This window comes from Hakea prostrata, chromosome 8, assembly GCF_041222555.1.
Source record: "Hakea prostrata isolate BN-2017 chromosome 8, UWA_Hpros_2, whole genome shotgun sequence".
NCBI classification, from domain to species: domain Eukaryota; kingdom Viridiplantae; phylum Streptophyta; class Magnoliopsida; order Proteales; family Proteaceae; genus Hakea; species Hakea prostrata.
The window spans coordinates 12127999-12147126 of record NC_142607.1 but is presented as its reverse complement, the minus strand read 5'-3'; the positions used below and the strand labels follow the sequence as shown (position 1 = coordinate 12147126).

Sequence of the window (19128 nt, the reverse complement as noted above, 5' to 3'; positions counted from 1 at the left end):
GTACTTGTAGCAAGATAATTAGCTCTTAAGTTTTGAGATTTATTCACAAATTTGAAATTTACAAAATCCGACTAGAAATAGAAGAAATGATACCATCAACAAAGCTGCTACACGCCTAATTTATGGAATTGGGTTGCTCATTTAGGCAGAAATTGTAAAAGAAAAGAGAAATTTTTAAAAAAAAAAATAAATAAATTTTAGCATCCTTTTTTTGGGGGGGTTTTTTGTTTTTTTTTTTTAAGTGGGGTCTCCTCTTTAATATGTGGTGGAAGGGCGTCAATATAATAGTGAATGGAGGATCCAAGCTCAACTTCCCTAGTCTTTAGTCTCAACTCTACGGCTTCTAAGGCCATATCCAGAGAGCGCGTGCATGATTCTCATTTGATTCCAATTGACCAATTCCAGATCCCGTGTTGACCTTCCAATCTAGAAAATAATCTCCAAATGCATAATGTCTCCAATCATACCTGGGCCTCTTGGGGAAAGGAGGATATTGGATTTGCTAGGGTTCAAACTTCTTAGGTTGGAAATTTATTGATGTGTCTTATCCAAATAGAAAAATTTTGACATATATATATTTCGAGGTCTCTATATGTCAATTTTTTTTTTTTAAGTCTATATATGTATACATCAAATTATAAAAAATCGTATAGATTGGGATTTCATATTTCATGGGGTTAGGGTGGTAATTTCGTTTTATGATGATTCTGGGCCTCTGGCCCATTTTGGGAATCTGGGCCTGGCCTTCTGGGTCTGGCGCAGAAACCACGCTTTCATGTTTCTGCTATCACTGCAGACTCTAGAGTCACCGAAACGAAGAGCAGTGTTAGTTGGCTTCTGGTCTACATTTCCAAGGCAACGTAGCCATTGGCATCTCGGCGCACGGCGCACCCAAGCGACATCACATTCGCGTGGTGCCTTGTCCTCGTTGAAGAAACTGGATTCAGGTGACATTTCTAGAGGCATTCCCCACTGCTTCTGCCCTCTTCGGCGATTCTTAATCAGCGTTATCGACGTTTCTGTCGCCAGCCGAATCTGAGAACACTAGGTTGATCTGAGGCTTGATGTTGAAGTTAAACGATTTCTCTCTCATTCTCCGTCGAACCCCAAATTACCTGTTAAGAATGTAATCCAGTTATGATCCAAGAAGCTCGAGAGATAGGGATGGAGAATGGAGAAAGAGCTTGACAGAGAATGGTCGTCCAAATTCCGATTAAAGTTTTCTGTACAGAGCAAAGATCCATGGACTGTGGTCTAGTGCCATACGAGCTTACAAGCAGATACACTCTTGCGGTGATGTATGCATCTTGGTAATTATTATTATTATTATTATTGTTTTGGTAGCATGTATTTGGCTTCTTTCAAGTTGGATTTTAGAAGGAGATATCGAATTTTAGAGTGCTTTCTTGAGATGACAAACACGTGTAGGATATTGAGAATTGACAAAACCCTGAGGTTGTTCCATAAAGACTTCTTCATGTAACCTTCCATTGATGAATGCATTTTTGACATCTAGTTGATGTATAGGCCAAGATTTAGAGACTACAACTGTAAGGACCGTCTTGATAGTGGCAAGCTAAACCAGAGGACTGAATGTTTCTGATCAATTCCTGGCTGTTGAGTGAAGCCTTTGGCAACCAACCTTGACTTTATCTTTAAATGGAGCCATCACTTCTAGTTTTGATTCGGTACACCTGCTTGCAACCCACCACATTCATATTCTTGTCATAGGGAACCAAACACCACGTATGGCTTTTCTGCAAATCTTGATATTCTGCCTCTATTGCCGCAACCTAGTTGGGGTATTTTGAAGCCATTTTGCATGTCTTTGGTTCAAGTGTTAGAGGAGATATGGATGTAAGAAAGGCTTGGTGATGGGGTGCTTAATGGTGCACAAGGAAAATGGATTTTTGGTTGTTTAGTACCCATCTGGGTGCGTCTTTCCATTGGATGTTTGGGAACAGGTTCACGCAATGGTGGTGGGGGTGGGGATGGTGGAGGTGGTGTTGGTTTAGATGTTGAAGAGGTAGGGGTGGTTGTGTTGGTTCAGGTAAGGTGGTGTCGTTGTGGGTGTGAGGGTCTATATAGATGTAGAATGAATGGGAGTGGTATTTGGCTAGGTTTGGGTGTCGGGTGTGGGTGACATAGATGGTGTAGATTGAGGGTGAGTAATGGTTTGTGAGGATGGGTGTGATGAGGGTGGTGTGGGAAGTGATGATAGGGGTTGACTAAGAAGTGTGATGGTATGGAAGTGGTGTTGACTGTTGAGCATGTAGGTGCTGTGATGGTGGCAAAGGATAAATGGCATTTATCAAACTTAACATTCCTGGAAATGTTTACAGTCCCATCAAGTGGGTCTAGACATCGATATTGAGAAGGACTTCATCCAATAGACACATAAGCTTTTGATTTAGGTGCTAACTTATATGTGGGATAGGATTTCAATTTGGGAAAACGTTGACATCCAAATGCGCTTAAAAAATTGTAATCTAGTTGATCACCAAAGAGAACTTCATGTGGTGATATGCTCTGTAGTACTAGAGTGGGTAACTGGTTAATAAAAAATACAGTAGTGTTAACTATTAAATGCTTCCAACAAATACTTTTCCTGCATTGAATCCTGAAAAAAAAAGAGATAAGCCCATCTTTGTGATATGCCTATGCTTTCTTTCAGATATTCCATTTTGTTCAGGAGTATGAGGGCATGATGTTCTTGTAATGATTCCAAAATCTGAGAAATTCTTTAAGAACATTTTTTGGTTTATTCCAGTGCCTCATCACTTTGAAAATATGTTATTTTGATTGAAAACAGATTTTCATACGCTTGGAATTTTTAAAACAATGAATTACATCAGACTTGAATTTCAAAGGGTAATGCTAACACACTAATGTGTAGGGATCATTTCCACCCAACCATGTGGAGGACAAAATCATAAGTCAAGAACACATGTCAGGGACTCATTAGGGAGCAGCTACTGGGTTGCTGGGAATCTTCTGAGGGTATTGCTGAGGTGGAAAGGCATTAGTTAGGAATTCATCTTGAGGTAATGAGTTTGTGTATACTGGATGGGGGTGGGGGGAGAATTTTGTGCAAGGACAAGGGTGAGCGTAGCTCATTGGTGAGGGGAAGGCCCTCAGTTGGGGAAGTTTCTGTAACGGCAGCAGCCATGGGGAAGGGTTGAGAGCAGTTGGCGTTGAGTTTTGTATATTAGTATCAACCAGAGTGCATTTCCATTAATCGGTTGTTATTCATTTCATTCTCTGTGGTTGCTTGATTCATTACCGAAGCAGCTAGGTATGCATGTGTGTGGAGTGGTATATTTTTGAGTTGCAGGAGCATTTGGTAATAGAAGGAAGGCCTCATTGTGGGGACCATTATCTGAGTTCCTATCAGATATAATCAAGTAAAGTGACTAAAATCATCAATAAATACAATGTAAGAGTGATAACCACTAACTGAAAGAGTCTGAATAGGGCCCCATAAATCACAATGGATAATTTTTAGTGGTCTAATAGTTTTATGAACTCACAAAGGAAAAGGAAGCTTGTGATGTTTGCCTAATTGACAGGCTTCACACAAGTTATTTGACTGCTATTTAGCTGCTATTTAACAGAAGACTAAAAAGAATTTGTTCTGTGTAATTGTTGGAGAATGTGGGAAGCAGGGTGACTAAGTGAAGGTTGCCAAGTGCCTGAATGGATTTTGTGCCTTAGGGAGAAAGTGTAGATGCAGCTGTAAAGCGTAGACTGCAGAGCTGATTGGAAGGCAATGATCCATGTAGCTGACCCCATTTAGTTGGGAAAAGGCTTGTTGTATGAATTTTTATTTCCCTTTTCATTTTTGTTCCCACATTTAACCTTTGGTTAAATGATTAGAAGGTGAACTGCCTATCTTATTATGCCTCTACACCTACAGTGGTGCTAGTGAGGCGGTTGGTTGGAACATCATCCAAGGGTGTATTAGAGTAGGACTAGGAGGGGGATTCACAGCTTCTGTATCTAGAGATCAACTAGCGCCAGAAAAGTATAGCGTATTCTTAAAAGTTCTAACGTCTGCAGTGACAAGGTTATTGTAGAGTAATATGATCATAACATTTGTACCTTCATTACATTTGTTAGGGGGCCACGAATTCTGGGTGTAAATAAAATTTTTGAGTCATCTAGGCCGACAACTCAAACAGATTGAAGATGAATGCCACAATATATTTTTCATTTAGGTAAGAGGCAAGAGAGAACTTCAGTGGTAGAAAACGGATAAAAGTAATTATCTCAAAGACAATGAGAAAAGGGTAACTTGATAAATGGGCAGAACCTTGTCATTTTTATTCCCATGATGAAAGATGGTTTCATGGCAGAGCTGTAATCAATCTCTAGTTCTCTACCCCTAGAGTGAACAAGTCTTATGTATGATCTGTTCTTGGATGGGAAAAGGTAAAAGGTCATTATATCTTCTGCTAATTGGACAGATAGAAAGGAGTGGAGAGTTTCTGAAGAGAAAATGTTGCTGACACATTGGATGCATCAGTAGTATGTTTTACTTTGAATTTCCATTGAGAAAACCATGATGGCATCTTCATAACTAAAAACTGGGAAGTATTTTTGTGTTTTATTCTTTGGCTGAAATTTTGCTGAAAAGCAGAGCATCTTTGAAGAAGTTGACAAATTCATTTCCATGAAGAAAACCTCACAAGACCCCTTTTTCCTTGCAAGTATCTCTTGCGAGGTAAAAAATTCTTTTCATTGTATACTATTTTGATGATTTACTTAACCATATCCCATCACTTTGTTTTGACACTAACTTCTGTTAATCTTTGTTGAGAGATTTAAAAGTAAACACTTTAAAAAAGCGCAATGACGTATGATCATAAGTAAATCGAACAACAAATAAATATGTGTAAGCCTTCCTTACTTCCATCAAATTTTATTATTAATATATTTATCTTGTTTCATCTTTTTTTTTTTTTTTTGGTGTGGGTGTCTAAATCATATTACCTTTGATATAATTATATATTCTGTATTTTCCACAGATTTAGAAAGAAGAATGTGGACTTAAGCCCACAAACTGCCACAGGCTGTTTGATGTTTGCATATGGAGTTCTACACTCAGAGGTAAACTCTGCTATGTATTTTAAATAATCACAGGTTCTACCTTTTCTGTACAAAGATAAAATAGAATTGACAGTTCCACAATCCCCATTTCCATACCCATTCCAAACCCTGGAGGGAAAATAAGAAGAAAGTCCTGTGGGATTTTATGCTTACACTCAAGCTCTTGTGGGGCCTGGAAAATATTCAATAAATGCTGCTACTCAGATTCCGAAGTGGAACTCAAGCACCCTAGCAAACTCAGATGAGAGACCAATCTGAAATTCTGGTAGGTGTCCTGTCTCTGACTCAATGTTTTGAAGTTGATCTTGTGGTTTGGAGTTGTAAATCTTTACATGTACCCTTTACGTGTCTCAAATTATTGTACTCATTTTGAAGTTTAACCTGCTCCGACATATTTGGAGGTAACAAAATGGGATTTCTTTTGGGATTGCCCATCACTGGTCTCATTTTGTGGAGTATTTATGTGTTTTCATGTCTTGTTTGTAAACAAATAAGACAAGTGAGATCTGGGTATTTTCAAGTTGGGGTGTTTGGGTAAGAACTGTTGTGGCTCTTTTGGTGTGTTCTTGAGAGATTTTCATTGTAATCCATTTAGATAGTAAAATGTCTTTAGCCTACACCCACAGAATTTGAGTTCTTTTGACTGGAGTTCTGAGCTAGAATGTAGGGGGCTATGTTTCTTTCACAATATCGAGGTCGGAATGGGACCAGGTCTTTTTTAGTCTGGCTAAGATCCTTTATAATTTCTGAGGCAAACGTTATTTAGGTTGGAGGGATGGGTAGCACAATGTGTTTAAGCAGAGTAGAGAATTGATAACTGGATAAGAGACTGGTGAGACTCTAGTAGACAAAAAGCAATTGGCTGGTATCAGACAGTAAGATGGCTACTAGAAGGGGTTTTCTCTGACACATGCCAGCAAGAGATTTGGGCTTAAGCTGGCTAGTGTGGGCTTTGTAGGTTTAGGTTAGTTGCGATTGTTTTTTGGGGCTCAGCAAAGGGCTTCTTACATGGATCGGCGGAAGCATCGTTGCAAAGGTTAGGCTAACATAGCATATCGTATTGGCATGTGAAACACATTAGATTTATGTGTGATTGTTCCTCTGTTTCATTTCTATTTGTGTTCCTTCAGTAATGGTTTTAGTAGTCACTTGTGCGGAAAATATTTTTGTTGAAGTATATACACTTGGGCTATTTATTGTTCACCAAATGGTATCTTATTCTATATCTACTTAATGGTATCTTATTCTATATCTACTCAAGATGTGCTGATGAACTGGGCAGCCAAGAGAGAAAACAGTCCCTAGGTTGATTAAACTTGCTCTGATGCCATGTTAGAAAACAAGCTTTAAATAATCAAAACAATAGTTGAACTTGAACAGAGAAAAGAGAGAAGAAGAAGAATAAGAGAAGAAAGATGAAGAACCGGTAGAAGAGGCCTATGATTCTTGCTTAAGCGTTTAGAATCATAGAGCCCTTTTATTTATAGCTTTTAATGAATCTAATACAAATTGAGAGACAACTAATTGTCCTCTAGAAAAAGGAAACAAAAAATTATAGCTTTAGTAACTCCTAGCTCCTAAAATAGAAAGTCTTGAAAATAGAAACTAATACCAAAATAGAAACTATGCTTTCTAAAAACTCCCAAACTTATGTAGAAAGACTCCTACATCAGAAATAGAAAGTACGGTAGCATCACTAGCATTATACTGTTCACGTGAACAGTAACACATATTTTTACTGTTCACATGAATAGTACCGTGAACAGTAAAAACTAATTTTTTACTGTACGTGAATAGTGTCATGAACAGTAAATAGCCCAAGTGTATATACTTCAACACTCCCCCTCAAGTTGGAGTGTACACAAAGAAAACTTCAGCTTGCACAATAAGAATAAACTTGAAAAGTAGCACCAATCTTGAATCGTGTAGCAATGGCAGATGTCGATAAACACTGAGAAAACTTCACCTAGGAGATAATCAACACCAACTTAAAAAAAACTGTAATTCTTCATGTCAATAGAACCATCCAATATCGAGAACTATCAACGATGTTGAAGATGAACAAAGTCCATAAGTATAGCAGGATCAAAGACACTACATATAATGCCGGTAGTAGGGAGAAATATCCACACTAAATCTTTAAAATTGTAATTCCAAAGTCCATATAAATGCTTCACAAGAACGCAAGTAGCTAGGTAGGCAAAAGGCATTATCCACGTAATGCCGGTAGTAGGGAGAAATATCCACGCTAAATCTTCAAAATTGCAACTCCAATGTCCATATAAATGCTTCACAAGAAGGCAAATAACAGGTAAAGTATGGGTAGGTAAAAGACAATATTGATTAGTGTGGACCAAGTTGGTAAGGTAGTATAGGATACTACGGACCAAGTAGGAAGTTAAATCATAGTATGAGTTATTGTGAACCAAGTAGGTAAGGTAAAGGACAATATGGGTTACTGCAAACCAAGTAGGTAAGGTAAAAGACAGTATGGGTTACTGCAGACCAAGTAGGTAAGGTAAAAGACAATATGGGTTACTGCGGACCAAGTAGGTAAGGTAGTATGGGTTACTACGAATCAAGTAGGTAGGTAAAATACAGTATGGGTTGCTGCGGATCAAGTAGGTAAGGTAAAAGACAATATGGGTTAGTGCAGACCAAGTAGGCAAGGCAAAAGACAGTATAGGTTACTGTGGACCAAGTAGGTAAGGTAGTATGGGTTACTACGGACCAAGTAGTTAGGTAAAGGACAATACAGGTAAAGATAGGTAATGATATTGTTGTAGAATGCCATAAGTTGAGGACAAAGATCTTCACAAATAATATCCATCAGCACATCTTGAGTAGATATAGAATAAGATACCATTCTCCCCTTCACGTGTAGCATTACACGTGGACAATTAATGATGACCAGTGACAAGCATCTTAAAGTATGAGCACAAAAGAAACCCAAGAAGGAAAAGTAGTAGCCACAAAGCATTGTATTATTTACCAATAACGTTGATCAAGCAGCAGTAAATCGTCTCACAGGACAAAGTTTTGTTCACCAGGGGGGAAAAATTTTCTGAACCACCACTAACCCTCAAATAGGGCAAGAGAAAATTATTGAACCAGCTTGGAATCTCAGAATTGCAGTAGTTGCTGCAGCAATCCACTCAGAAGAAGTGCAATAACAGTTGTTGCAGTAGTAGATAATATCAGATCTCGAACCATAGCAGCAAACTTCTGCTAGATTTGAAACTCTAACAGATCTCGATATGAAGGAAAAGTAGTCATCTAGGTCTTTGTAAAAGTATTAGATAAAAAAAAGGCTACTAACTTGACTAAACTAAACAACGGAAGAAGTAGTAAAGCAAGATGGAGAGGAGCAGTAGAATTTTCAGAGAGAGAAATTCAATGAGGGTAGTAGTATACGACTTGCAACTAAACTTATAGCACAAACAATGGAAGACAATACTTAGGTCTTGCCATCCGAATTATTGGGCATATCTTTGTAAGAATCAAGAGGAATCCCAAGACATCAGTATAGTGCAGATTGAACTTCAGATTTGCACAAAAAAACAGGGTAGTAGTAGTCTCAGTTGAATCAAATAGGTAGACATATCCCCAGAAAGCTAGGGGTCTTTTTGTAGTATTAATACATAGATACTTGGTGCTTCAAAAGTCAAAGAAGAAGGACAGCCATTCACTATTACTGCAGCGAAGGTTGGGGCTACCCTAGATAAGAAAAAGGAAAAAAAAAAAAAGAAGCTGGGCAGCCAAGAGAGAGAAAACAGTCCCTAGGTTGATTAAACTTGCTTTGATGCCATGTTAGAAAACAAGCTTTAAATAATCAAAACAGTAGTTGAACTTGAATAGAGAAAAGAGAGAAGAAGAAGAATAAGAGAAGAGAGATGAAGAACCGTAGAGAAGAGGCCTATGATTCTTGCTTAAGTGTCTAGAATCATAGAGCCCTTTTATTTATAGCTTCTAATTAATCTAATACAAATTGAGAGACAACTAATTGTCCTCTAGAAAAAGGAAACAAAAAATTATAGCTTTAGTAACTTCCTAGCTCCTAAAATAGAAAGTTCTGAAAATAGAAACTAATACCAAAATAGAAACTATGCTTTCTAAAAACTCCCAAACTTATGTAGCAAGACTCCTACATTAGAAATAGAAAGTATGGTAGCATCACTAGCATTATACTATTCACGTGAACAGTACCGTGAACAGTAAAAATAGATTTTTTTACTGTTCACGTGAATAGTGTCGTGAATAGTAAATAGCCCAAGTGTATATACTTCAAAAATTTTATTTGTATGTAATGCTAATGAGTTGGAGAGGAAACAAGCAGATCAATCTTCATGTGCATTGCAGAAGAAAAGATGGGTTGGGGTGGTATGGGATTGGATGGTATTTTCTGCATGTGAAATTAAAAAGTGGCCCACCAACTCTTTGGTCCTTCATGTGGACTCTGGAGTCTGAACTTGGTTTATCAGATTGACATTGTTATCTTTGCCATCTACTGTCCTTGGCTGAATCTTCATTGGTGGCTGAAAATTAATGACAATGGAAACTGTCACCATCTGGATGGAAACTGGACATCTGGATTGATCTACTGTCTTCCTTGTTCCAAGGAGGATGGCTCCACTGTTTTCCCATTTTCATGTATAAATTTGTTCTTAATGTGTTGAATTTCTGAAAAGTGAAATTCCATTATATATATATATATATATATATATCTTGATATCTTCTCTGTTTCTGCTTTCTCCCTTTATTTCTTATTTCTCCATGAAGGTCAATTGTTTCAAATTCACAAAATTCGAGTTCATCAGTCTCACTGCTTCTATCCATGTTGCCATCCTAGAGATCAAATGTGAACATAGATGTTGGTATTGGTCACTGGGAGAACTGAAAAAGAGAGAAGGATGGTCTGATTGAGGATCTCAGATGCCCAGGTGGGCCTTTTTTCATTAGGAGAACTGGGGAAAGATAGGGGGATGGCCTGACCATGGAGTCTGAGAAACCCAGAAGGGCCTTTTTTTTAGCACCCTTCCCTCCAATATTATTTTCATCCATATCTATTTTAACATTCTCTTTTCATCTATAACTAGATCCAAATGTTATGACTTGCTTTTCTTTAATTTCTTTATTCGTTTTGATTCTTATGATTAATTTTTGGAAGGGCTTGGGTTATAAGAAATTTTAATACTTTGCATGTTGTGGTTCCAAAACGTACACTTGTCACAAGCATTTTTGTGCGAAGCTGTCAAAGCAACTAGGTGATCTAAGGCATTGAAGGGTTGATTAGGTGATGAGGTGCCCACGTAGATGTTGCTAGGTGCCCTAGGCATGCTTTAATGACGATAATGATATAGCAATGATAAGTTTATACAATTATGCTTATACACAATCTAGAAGCCATATCAATGAAATATGATATAATTATCCTAGTAATGGATAACGATGACAAAACCAACATAAAATAAATTAAGCATAAAACATGATATGAGCATATTCATCAAAAAAAAAAGCAATAGTAAAAATTGGCATGTACTCGTTGAGTGTCAACAATGCGTTTTGTTGTCTTGGACCCAAAACGAGCCTTGCTACCTGGGTGATGCTTTGAAAACTGGTAGCATTCAAGTTTGGGTGAAAAATGGGATGATCAACTGGCTTTAAGAACTTTGACCCATGCTTTGTTCTCCCATAAGAGATGGTTGGAAAGCACAAACACTTAATAATAATAAATAAATAAAAAATAAAGGTAAAATAAAAGAAGTATGCCATAAACCACTCTAAGTGAACTGCTGCTTTTTTTTTTTTTTTTTGGTGGTGGGGGATTAACAAGTGTTCAACCCCTGGCCGCTGAGGTGGATAGTGAGAAAAGTCAAGAGAGCCAGATGGCACCCCAGATGCCACATCGATCAAACAAAAGAGGACGCAGACCAGGCTTCCTCAACGAATACCAGATCTGAGATCGGAGAGCTAAACATAATTTGGTTATTTTAGGGGGGAAAAGTAGAATTGTAATGGGGGAAATTACTCCTTTATAATAGACATGTAATTGACAGTAATAGGGATGAAAAGTATTACCTCCAAATCTCTTCTTCTTGTCTTCTCTACTGTTATCTTCTCCCTCTGTAATCCTTCCCCTTTCCTCTGTTCAACCAGTCGTTACAGGGGGTGGGGGTGGAGGTGGAGGTGGGGTGTAGGGATGTGGGAGGGCAAGTGGAGAAATGCTAAGAGATTTGTTATTGCTGTTTAACAGCAGCTAGCATTTTAAAATTGTCGACTTCTAGTCAATTATACATAAATATTTCTGTAATAAGGTGAATCATTCAAGAATTTACATGTCTAAATCTGCAATACTGTAGAGAAGTTGGCCACCCAGAAGCAGTCTGCAGAGTATTGGATAAAACATGAACCCTTCTTGGAAAATCATCGGGGTGAATATGATCTTAGGAGTGTGAAAAGACTTTAAAAAGTGGATAAGTTTGAAAAACCACTCAGAATAGGATGGTTAGAATTGTCGAGTTCAGGATCTTACTTTCTGCAGTTTCCACACATTTGTTTTGAACCTTTGCCTGTTAGTCTCACTAGTTGCTCTCTGAAATTATGACAGTATTGTTTTGTCTTCCTGTTTTCTTTGTATTGATAATTCTGAGTCTTTTCTTTTTCTTTTTATTTGGTGGTTTCTCTCTCCCTCTCTCTCTCTCTCTCTCTCTCTCTCTCTCTCTCTCTCTCTTTTTCTGTCTTTGTTTTCTTCTTTAGTTAGGGGTGGCTGGGGCATTTAGGAAGATCATGTGTCAATTTTTTATGATCTTCTGCTTTGGTTTCTAATGGGAGCCTTTAAATTATTTTCAGTTGCCATCTTCTGTTGCCACTTCCTTTCTAACTTCTCAAGATTGAATCTTTTTTCTTCTTCTACAATGTATATATAGCCCGGGAGGGTTGAGGTTTAGAAGAAACTGGCATGATGGTTTACTGTATCATGATTGGGACCAAACTGGCTGCAATTAACCCTTGCTGTAATTAACCCTTCTATTCACTAGTCAGGTAGCATGTTAAGCAATATCTTTATTCTATTATTGTTGGCAATCCGTTCAATCTACCAATGATGTATTGTAATTAGATTTAATGTGCAAGTAAGAAAAAAAAAAGATGGATGATAATGCAGTTGTCAGTTCTCAACAGGGGTACAGTGTTTCTGAAACAGCATCTGCTTTGAAAATTATATTGGTTTATGCTAAAAAACAGATGTGTCATTGTCAATGTCTCTGCCTGAAATAGGCACAAGTGTCCAAGATAGTCAAGTTGTGGGAAAAAAATGAAAGTTTCCTCTGTTAATGTAGGTTGTCAGTCAATCAGTACCAAATTAATGAGATCCATGTTACTGGATAAAATTCCTATAAGTAAAACTATTAAAACGCTTCAGAATGGTGCAACTTTTGTTCTGAGAAAACTTGATTCAGGCATTTCCTAAAGATAATTAAGCTTCTCACTAATGGCCTCATATGCAGCTAAATTTGGGTTTGTTTGTCTAATGATAACTTCCCCGTCCTGCCACCCTCCATGGGGGTTAGTACTGCCATCAATGCATTGGATTGCATATAGTTAACCGACAGTGATGCATGGATGCTATATTGCATTACTAAACGTTTTGAATAGTTTCTCTTGATTCGTTCAAGTACTTGATTTTGCTGACAAGTTGCTTCCTATAATTCTCAGTCAGACTATCAACAGTTTCAATTGTGATGAGGTTTGCTTTTTCTTTTGTCTTGTCTTGTCTTGTTTTGTTTTGTTTTCACCTAATCCCCCCCCCCCCCCCCCAATCCTATGCAGGTGAGCTTGCCTGTTAAATTAGGCATTTCTTCCCTTTAAGTCTAGCATTGTGCAGAAGAAATTCGCATTAGCAAGGGAATGTTGTCCAAGGGAGGTCAAGTTCATGAGAAGGAAGACATTATATCACTTACTAGCTTATTATTATTGAAATTTCTCACTTCCTGTTTCTCTTTCATAATTAGTTGGAATTTTGTGCAAAACCTAATGCTAAGAGTATTGTTATGCCATAATTTCTCAAGCCAACGATCCAGGGTGGACCGTTCAATTTGGTATGAATGAGTTTGGTTTTGATTCGGTCTGAGGGAGAATGAAGAACCGTTGGATACATTCGGGAAAGTGACATATCAAGGAGCTCAGCTTTACGGCAAGAGTCGCGTGGACATTCGCACATGGTGGAGTGGGCTCTCAGAAGATGCATTATGAGATGTTATTTTTAAGGAAGATGGAAGACAGTTGGAATTTAGATAAAGATGCGTCAGAACAGTGTGGACATTAGCCGAATTTTATGTTTTGCTCCACTACCCTGAGTACCTGACCTCCATCGCTAAGATATTAATCCATACTAATCTCCTTGGGGTTGTTTCCTGATGATTTGTTTGGAGTTTATGAGGGTACATGTCAAATCAAGGGATTACGTGGGATGATGTTCTTAATAATATATGATGTCCGGTGTGTTAAGCCCTTAGCTTCTTCAGCAAGCTAGGCGTTATAATCAATCTAGGCTTTTTTTTATATATATATGTTAATCTAAGGAAAGAGGAGAATCTTCTCCATGAGGACAACATGGAACCTTAGTATAACGGTAAAGAATGAAAGAAAGAAGGTTGATCAGGTGAGATAAATGTATTTACTCTCCTGCAACTATCCTAAGAATTGGATGCTCCTTGAGCTTTAACTCCTTACTATGAGGTATTGTGTGATCTGGAATCTGACAAAATCATCAGAGGTGGTTTCCCGTTCACAGAGGCGGCCCTTATGGTTCTTGTTACGTGCGGACAACTGGTTTGAAGCTGATCGAGGTGCCTTAGAACCAATTCAGTAGCAGAACAGAGAACATATTCCAGGAGCAACAAAAAATTATTTCTATATGAGATCTTTGAGCTTGCTTTTTAATTGATGGCCAATTACAAGCAGATCTAGTGTAGGTCCCTTGAATTTTTTTCTTTCCCAGACGAATCCCTCAAGTTGGATACTATTTGATCAATATGCCACTATCATTTGATTGTCTTTTGGGGTATACTACCAAATAGGCCTTAAAAGACCTGGGATTCAAGTGATGGTTGCAGCTTGCAACTACTACAAGAAATTATATCAATTTTTTTTATTGAGATTACGTAACACTTGTCATAAACAAAAGGAAAATGAAACATGCTTGTCTCCCCATTATATGTCCTTGTGGAACCCCACAAGCCTATCCTTTCACCTAAAGTCAGAGAGTTGTTTTCTTTACATCACTGCTTCTTCTTCAGTGCTGTTGTGGAGAAAATGACCCAAAACATGGTAGAGATCACTCAAGGTGTTCCCGGCCAATGCAACAACGAGATAAGAATTATGTGGAGAGAAGAAAGAAAATTTTTGGTGTTTGGCTTACCTGTGATGACATCATTCTTACAATCCCTTCCTCAGCCCTTCAATGGTGCTACTCATAACCCTAGATTCTTAAACAGCAGTGTTATTGCTAACATGACCTTGCAGAGCTCCTGTTTTATCGCTTAGATGAGCAGGTCAGAGTGAATCCAGCGAGTACTAATAACATGCTACAAGACATAACACTATGAGGTTCACCATGTTTTAAGCTAAAGAGAAACACAATGAAGCTAAATTTAGAATCATAAGTTGCTGGCGTTAAGGATTATGTTGAGAATAATGGTGATAATATGATGACGAAGAAGGGCTGCTACTCTTGCTTATCTCTTTCCCTCGTCCGTATTCCTCGTCGACCTCTTCCTTGGCCAACTTCTGTGTTTCTATGAATTCTAATGGCTGTTGGGAGGATAGAAGCTGTGGAGGAGCTGAGTCACAGTATTGAGATGAGGATGATGATGGCTGGTGTAATGATAATAGCTGTTCTGGTGTTAACACACAGTATCCAGAGGAGGATGGTGATGTTGAAGGTACAACAGATGGGAGCTTTGAGAGTAGTGCTTCAAGGCTGCTCATGGATGGAGTGATCTTTGTTGGCGGACCATACTGATTGTAGTACTCCATTGTTGTTGCCGGCGATGCAAATGCTGCATTGGGTGGCCAAGCTTCTACTGCACTGCATCCCTCAACCTTGAAGGGGAATGCTGAAGATGATGGATGTGGTAGGAGGACACCGGGAATGCTCTCGAGATAACTGAACTTCTTTCGCAGTAGAACAACGTAGTTCAGGTCTTCCATCACCTTGAATGCATTGACAACACAAGATAGAAGTGTTAGCCACTGATGATGATTGAGCTTTGTGTGTGTATGTGTGTGTGTGTAAGAGAGAGAGAGAGACCTTGTGAAGTGATCCTAATTGAACAACCCCTTCTCTGACTGCAATTAAAGCAATGGTCTGCAGGATTATATGAGAAGCAGGCAAATCAATGCAAGGAAAAATATTCAAATTTAGGGTAGCAGGCAAAGAGAGTTAGAGAGGAAGGAAAGGAGTTCACTTGTGAACCTTAATTCCACATTGGAATTGAGCTTCCCACGTCCTTGGATACTGAAGTTTTGAAAGCAAAAGTACAAGAAAGAGAGGGGGAAAAGGAAGTCAGTTTTGCAGGGCCTTGATCAGACAAAATGAACTTTGTAACAATTGAAAACATGCGTGAATATGATTCAGGCATTTACCGAGTCTGCTTGGTTATGCCATGCAGACAACAAGTTGGTATCTTGATCATTTTGCTCCTTGAACACCCACTTATGGCTGTGATCTGCAGCTACTTTCCCAATCAAACTGTGCACATTAAAGAACCTTCAGTTCAGCTGATATATACACACACATGAAAGCATCCCTTGAAGAGCTTGACGGAGAAGAATCATATACACGAAATTGATAGTTCACACATACCCTTCTCCATAGTTGTAGATTTCATGGGACATCTTGAAGAAAAGCTCAGGTTGCAGGCCTCTGAGCTGTTGGAATTCATAGTTATTGGCATATACTGATGAACCGGAGGAATCACCAGGCTCAATCTCGGCCGTTGAAGCTGCAAAATTGCAGAACCCATCTTCCCAAACTAGTATCCTAGTATATATCAACCATAGTAAGTATCAAAGTTGGTGCAATATAGCTTCAGTTGTGAAAGACACTTGATATATACAAGGGCTCTTATCTTATGCTTAACGCAGAACTAGAAGAAATATAAATACCAGTTTCTCCTGTTTCCTCTTGATCTATCATATGCTCCTCCTGGCATATCCCATCTGTAAGAAGCATCAAAGTTGATATTAGCTAAAATAAACAAATAAATATAAGTATTATCTTCCATATATCTACACAAAAAGCAAATATTTGGGTTCTTATTTCACATATATCAGAAGTTTTAGTAGGTTTCTTTCTCCCTCACTTTGGTGGTGGGTAATTTCTAGGCAAGATCCTCCAGAAAACAGCATAAACCCATTGAGAGTTTTCATGAATACACAAGCTTCTCAAAGTTTGTTGAAGGAGTTGCGTAGCAGCTAATGGGTTCAGCTGTTGCTCCATCAACCTTTTCAGATTAGTGTCTCTTACTCTCTTTTCTTTCTATCCCTAAAAGTAGGAATCACCCAGCTTCCTACCCTCCGATTGTGAGGCAACCCTTCTAAGAATGCTCACATTTATACCTCTCTCTCTCCCCCTTTTCCTCTCTGTGTGAGCGCGTCTAGAAACAGTAGAAATTATGATTTGAAAATTGAAGAAAATTCATATGAAGGGGTCTACAATTTTCTCCGGATTTCCAGCTGTCTCTCTTACAAATACCCCACCATTCAGAACTGATCATCTTCTTTTCCTCTTTTCTTATCCCAATTATTGATATTACTAGTATGACCAGAAGATAGAAAATACATTACTGAGTAGAATCAGTAGATCCTCTCTCTCTCTCCAATCTACATATGTACACCGTCCATAGCATGGGTACACTGATCAGTACCATTCCTGACAACACTGAGTAATACTGCTCATTCCATCCCAGAAAACTCTGAAGGATAGCCATATGATATGTGCATCAACCATAGATTTCAGAGCCATGTATAACTGATCAAAGGGTTCTGGTTACCTCATTAGCTAACTAAGCCATGAAAGAGTACTGGCCCACCAATTGACTGCTCCCAGTTAGCCAGAAGATTGAAATAAAACTCAGATTTGTCCTCCATTTTTTCTGAACATTGAAACTGTATCAAAGTGATGCTCATCACTGTACTATTTTTTTTGTTTCTAAATTTTGTGGATCAATTAAGGTATCTGCTTTGACTGCCTAAAACCAACCTATGATGGGATAGTTAGGTGTGACATTTGAGTTGTTGAGCATCAAGAAGTGCAATATGTGGGTTGTCGAGGATCCAAGGATTTGCTTCTCTGGTTACTGACTAGATAGTTTGAGATTAAAAAGGGATAAATAATGGTGGTAGCTGGTCCAAAATTTATTATTCTTCGTTCTCTTGTCATGATTTCTATGAATAGTGCAATACCTTACAGGTTTACAAGACCGTACGTATTCATGCAGGATTTCATACTTTTTGGGTACTGTAGTAACATTCAGAGCCCGGTGAGTAGAGGAGAAAGGTGAGTAGAGGAGAAAGATGAATGCAAGACAGATGCCTCTCCCATTCTAGAAAATGACGAGAGAAGGGAGAACTCTCTTTCTCTCTCTCTCTCTTTCTCACGCAATTTCATGATAACCGAAATGGGAGCTTTCGCTTTCACACACAGGGAGAGAGAGAGAGAGAGAGAGAGGCTGAGATGGAGCTTTCATCTCTCCTACTGCCCACCAAGGGAAATTGTCAGACAATTAGTCTATGTTTGACCATTCATCAAGAAGAAAACGACCCTAGAATGCGTGCAGAAGAAAAAAAAGCATTTATGTGGAGAGAAAACTCATCAATCTAAATTTACAATATTACCCAGCCTTTTGTCTCCATCTATTGACAATGGCAGAAGTTGCTGTCTTAATAATTTTGATCTTTGGCTTCTAGCCACAGACACACATACAGAGTATGTGAAAGAGAAAGAGAAAGAGAGAGATTACTAAATATAAGATCACTGTATGTAATCTGCATTAATATGCCACAGGGAGAAACAGTAGTGTTGGGGACAGAGTGAAATAGTGATGTAGGCAAATTCAGAGGCATGTTGGCCGGGCAACCTCGATGTCTGGATTTATTGACTACAAGGGTTTCTGGAACATGGAAGTGGAGGAATCACATAAAAATTGTGTTCGAGTTGTGATCAAATTGGAGAAGTAGGTATGGGAAGGATGGATGGCACAAGATGAGTGCTGGACTCTTGTGGTGGGGTGGGTAAGGGCAACAGGAGGTATGAACTGCCCATCCTTTTCCTCTACCACCAACTGGAAGCTTTGCTCAACCACTTCTTGGCCTATATCAGATGTAAATCTCAAGCTTAAAATGGTGAAATGGAAGTGAAAAAATCATATGGGCTGCATGATTATATTCATGATCATGCCCACCTAATAACAGTAGTAGTAGAGTCAGAAATGTGTGCTTACATAATATATTTTTGAATGTGTTTGAATCTGGTGCCCAATGAGTCAAACTAGAACCACTGAATTTTAGGGTTATCATTAATTCTCACTTCCATGTTTTTCATTGATCTCAGTTATTCTTTTCCACTCTAATCTAAGTGGTCAGATGGGTTATCATTAATGTCCTAAAGCTCTCAAAAATCTGCTTTCCTTTGAGAGGTAACTACTAGAGCTTTTCACAATATTTCCAAGTTATTTCTGCTATCCTTGTTGTTCCTGGTCCAATCTGAAGCTCAGATCAGATGAAGATAAGGTACTCTCTTCACCATGGGTGTAAAGAACCTGAAATGGAACCATACATTCTTATTAGGTTTGATATATGAATCCTTTTACCAGCCAAAACCTCAAAATTATCCTCTTTAACTTGACTCTGAGACATGCATGGGTACATGATCAAGTCATCACCACTAATACGGCAACCCCATGAACGTATCCATAAGTGGGTTCTGCTGGTTCAATTTAAAGTTCCTCCACTCTCCAG

General features: G+C 38.5%; 1 protein-coding gene and 1 long non-coding RNA gene across 2 annotated transcripts; one reads left to right on the top strand and one right to left on the bottom strand.

Annotated features, from left to right (window-relative positions):
- Positions 1–825: 825 nt before the first annotated feature.
- On the top strand, positions 826–14277 carry LOC149006944 (uncharacterized). The gene is made up of 3 exons (XR_016175025.1): positions 826–1298; positions 5028–5374; positions 12937–14277. It is a non-coding gene; the product is annotated as an uncharacterized LOC149006944 (long non-coding RNA).
- Positions 14278–14288: 11 nt separating this feature from the next.
- On the bottom strand, positions 14289–16674 carry LOC149006943 (protein RICE SALT SENSITIVE 3-like). Its single transcript, XM_089165310.1, has 7 exons — positions 16473–16674; positions 16276–16329; positions 15974–16150; positions 15754–15859; positions 15584–15625; positions 15419–15475; positions 14289–15321 (listed from the first exon to the last, which is right to left on the bottom strand). Exons 1-7 carry the CDS (start codon positions 16607–16609, stop codon positions 14782–14784), a joined length of 1113 nt encoding a protein of 370 aa, XP_089021436.1. The 5' UTR covers positions 16610–16674; the 3' UTR covers positions 14289–14781.
- Between the last annotated feature and the right edge of the window lie 2454 nt (positions 16675–19128).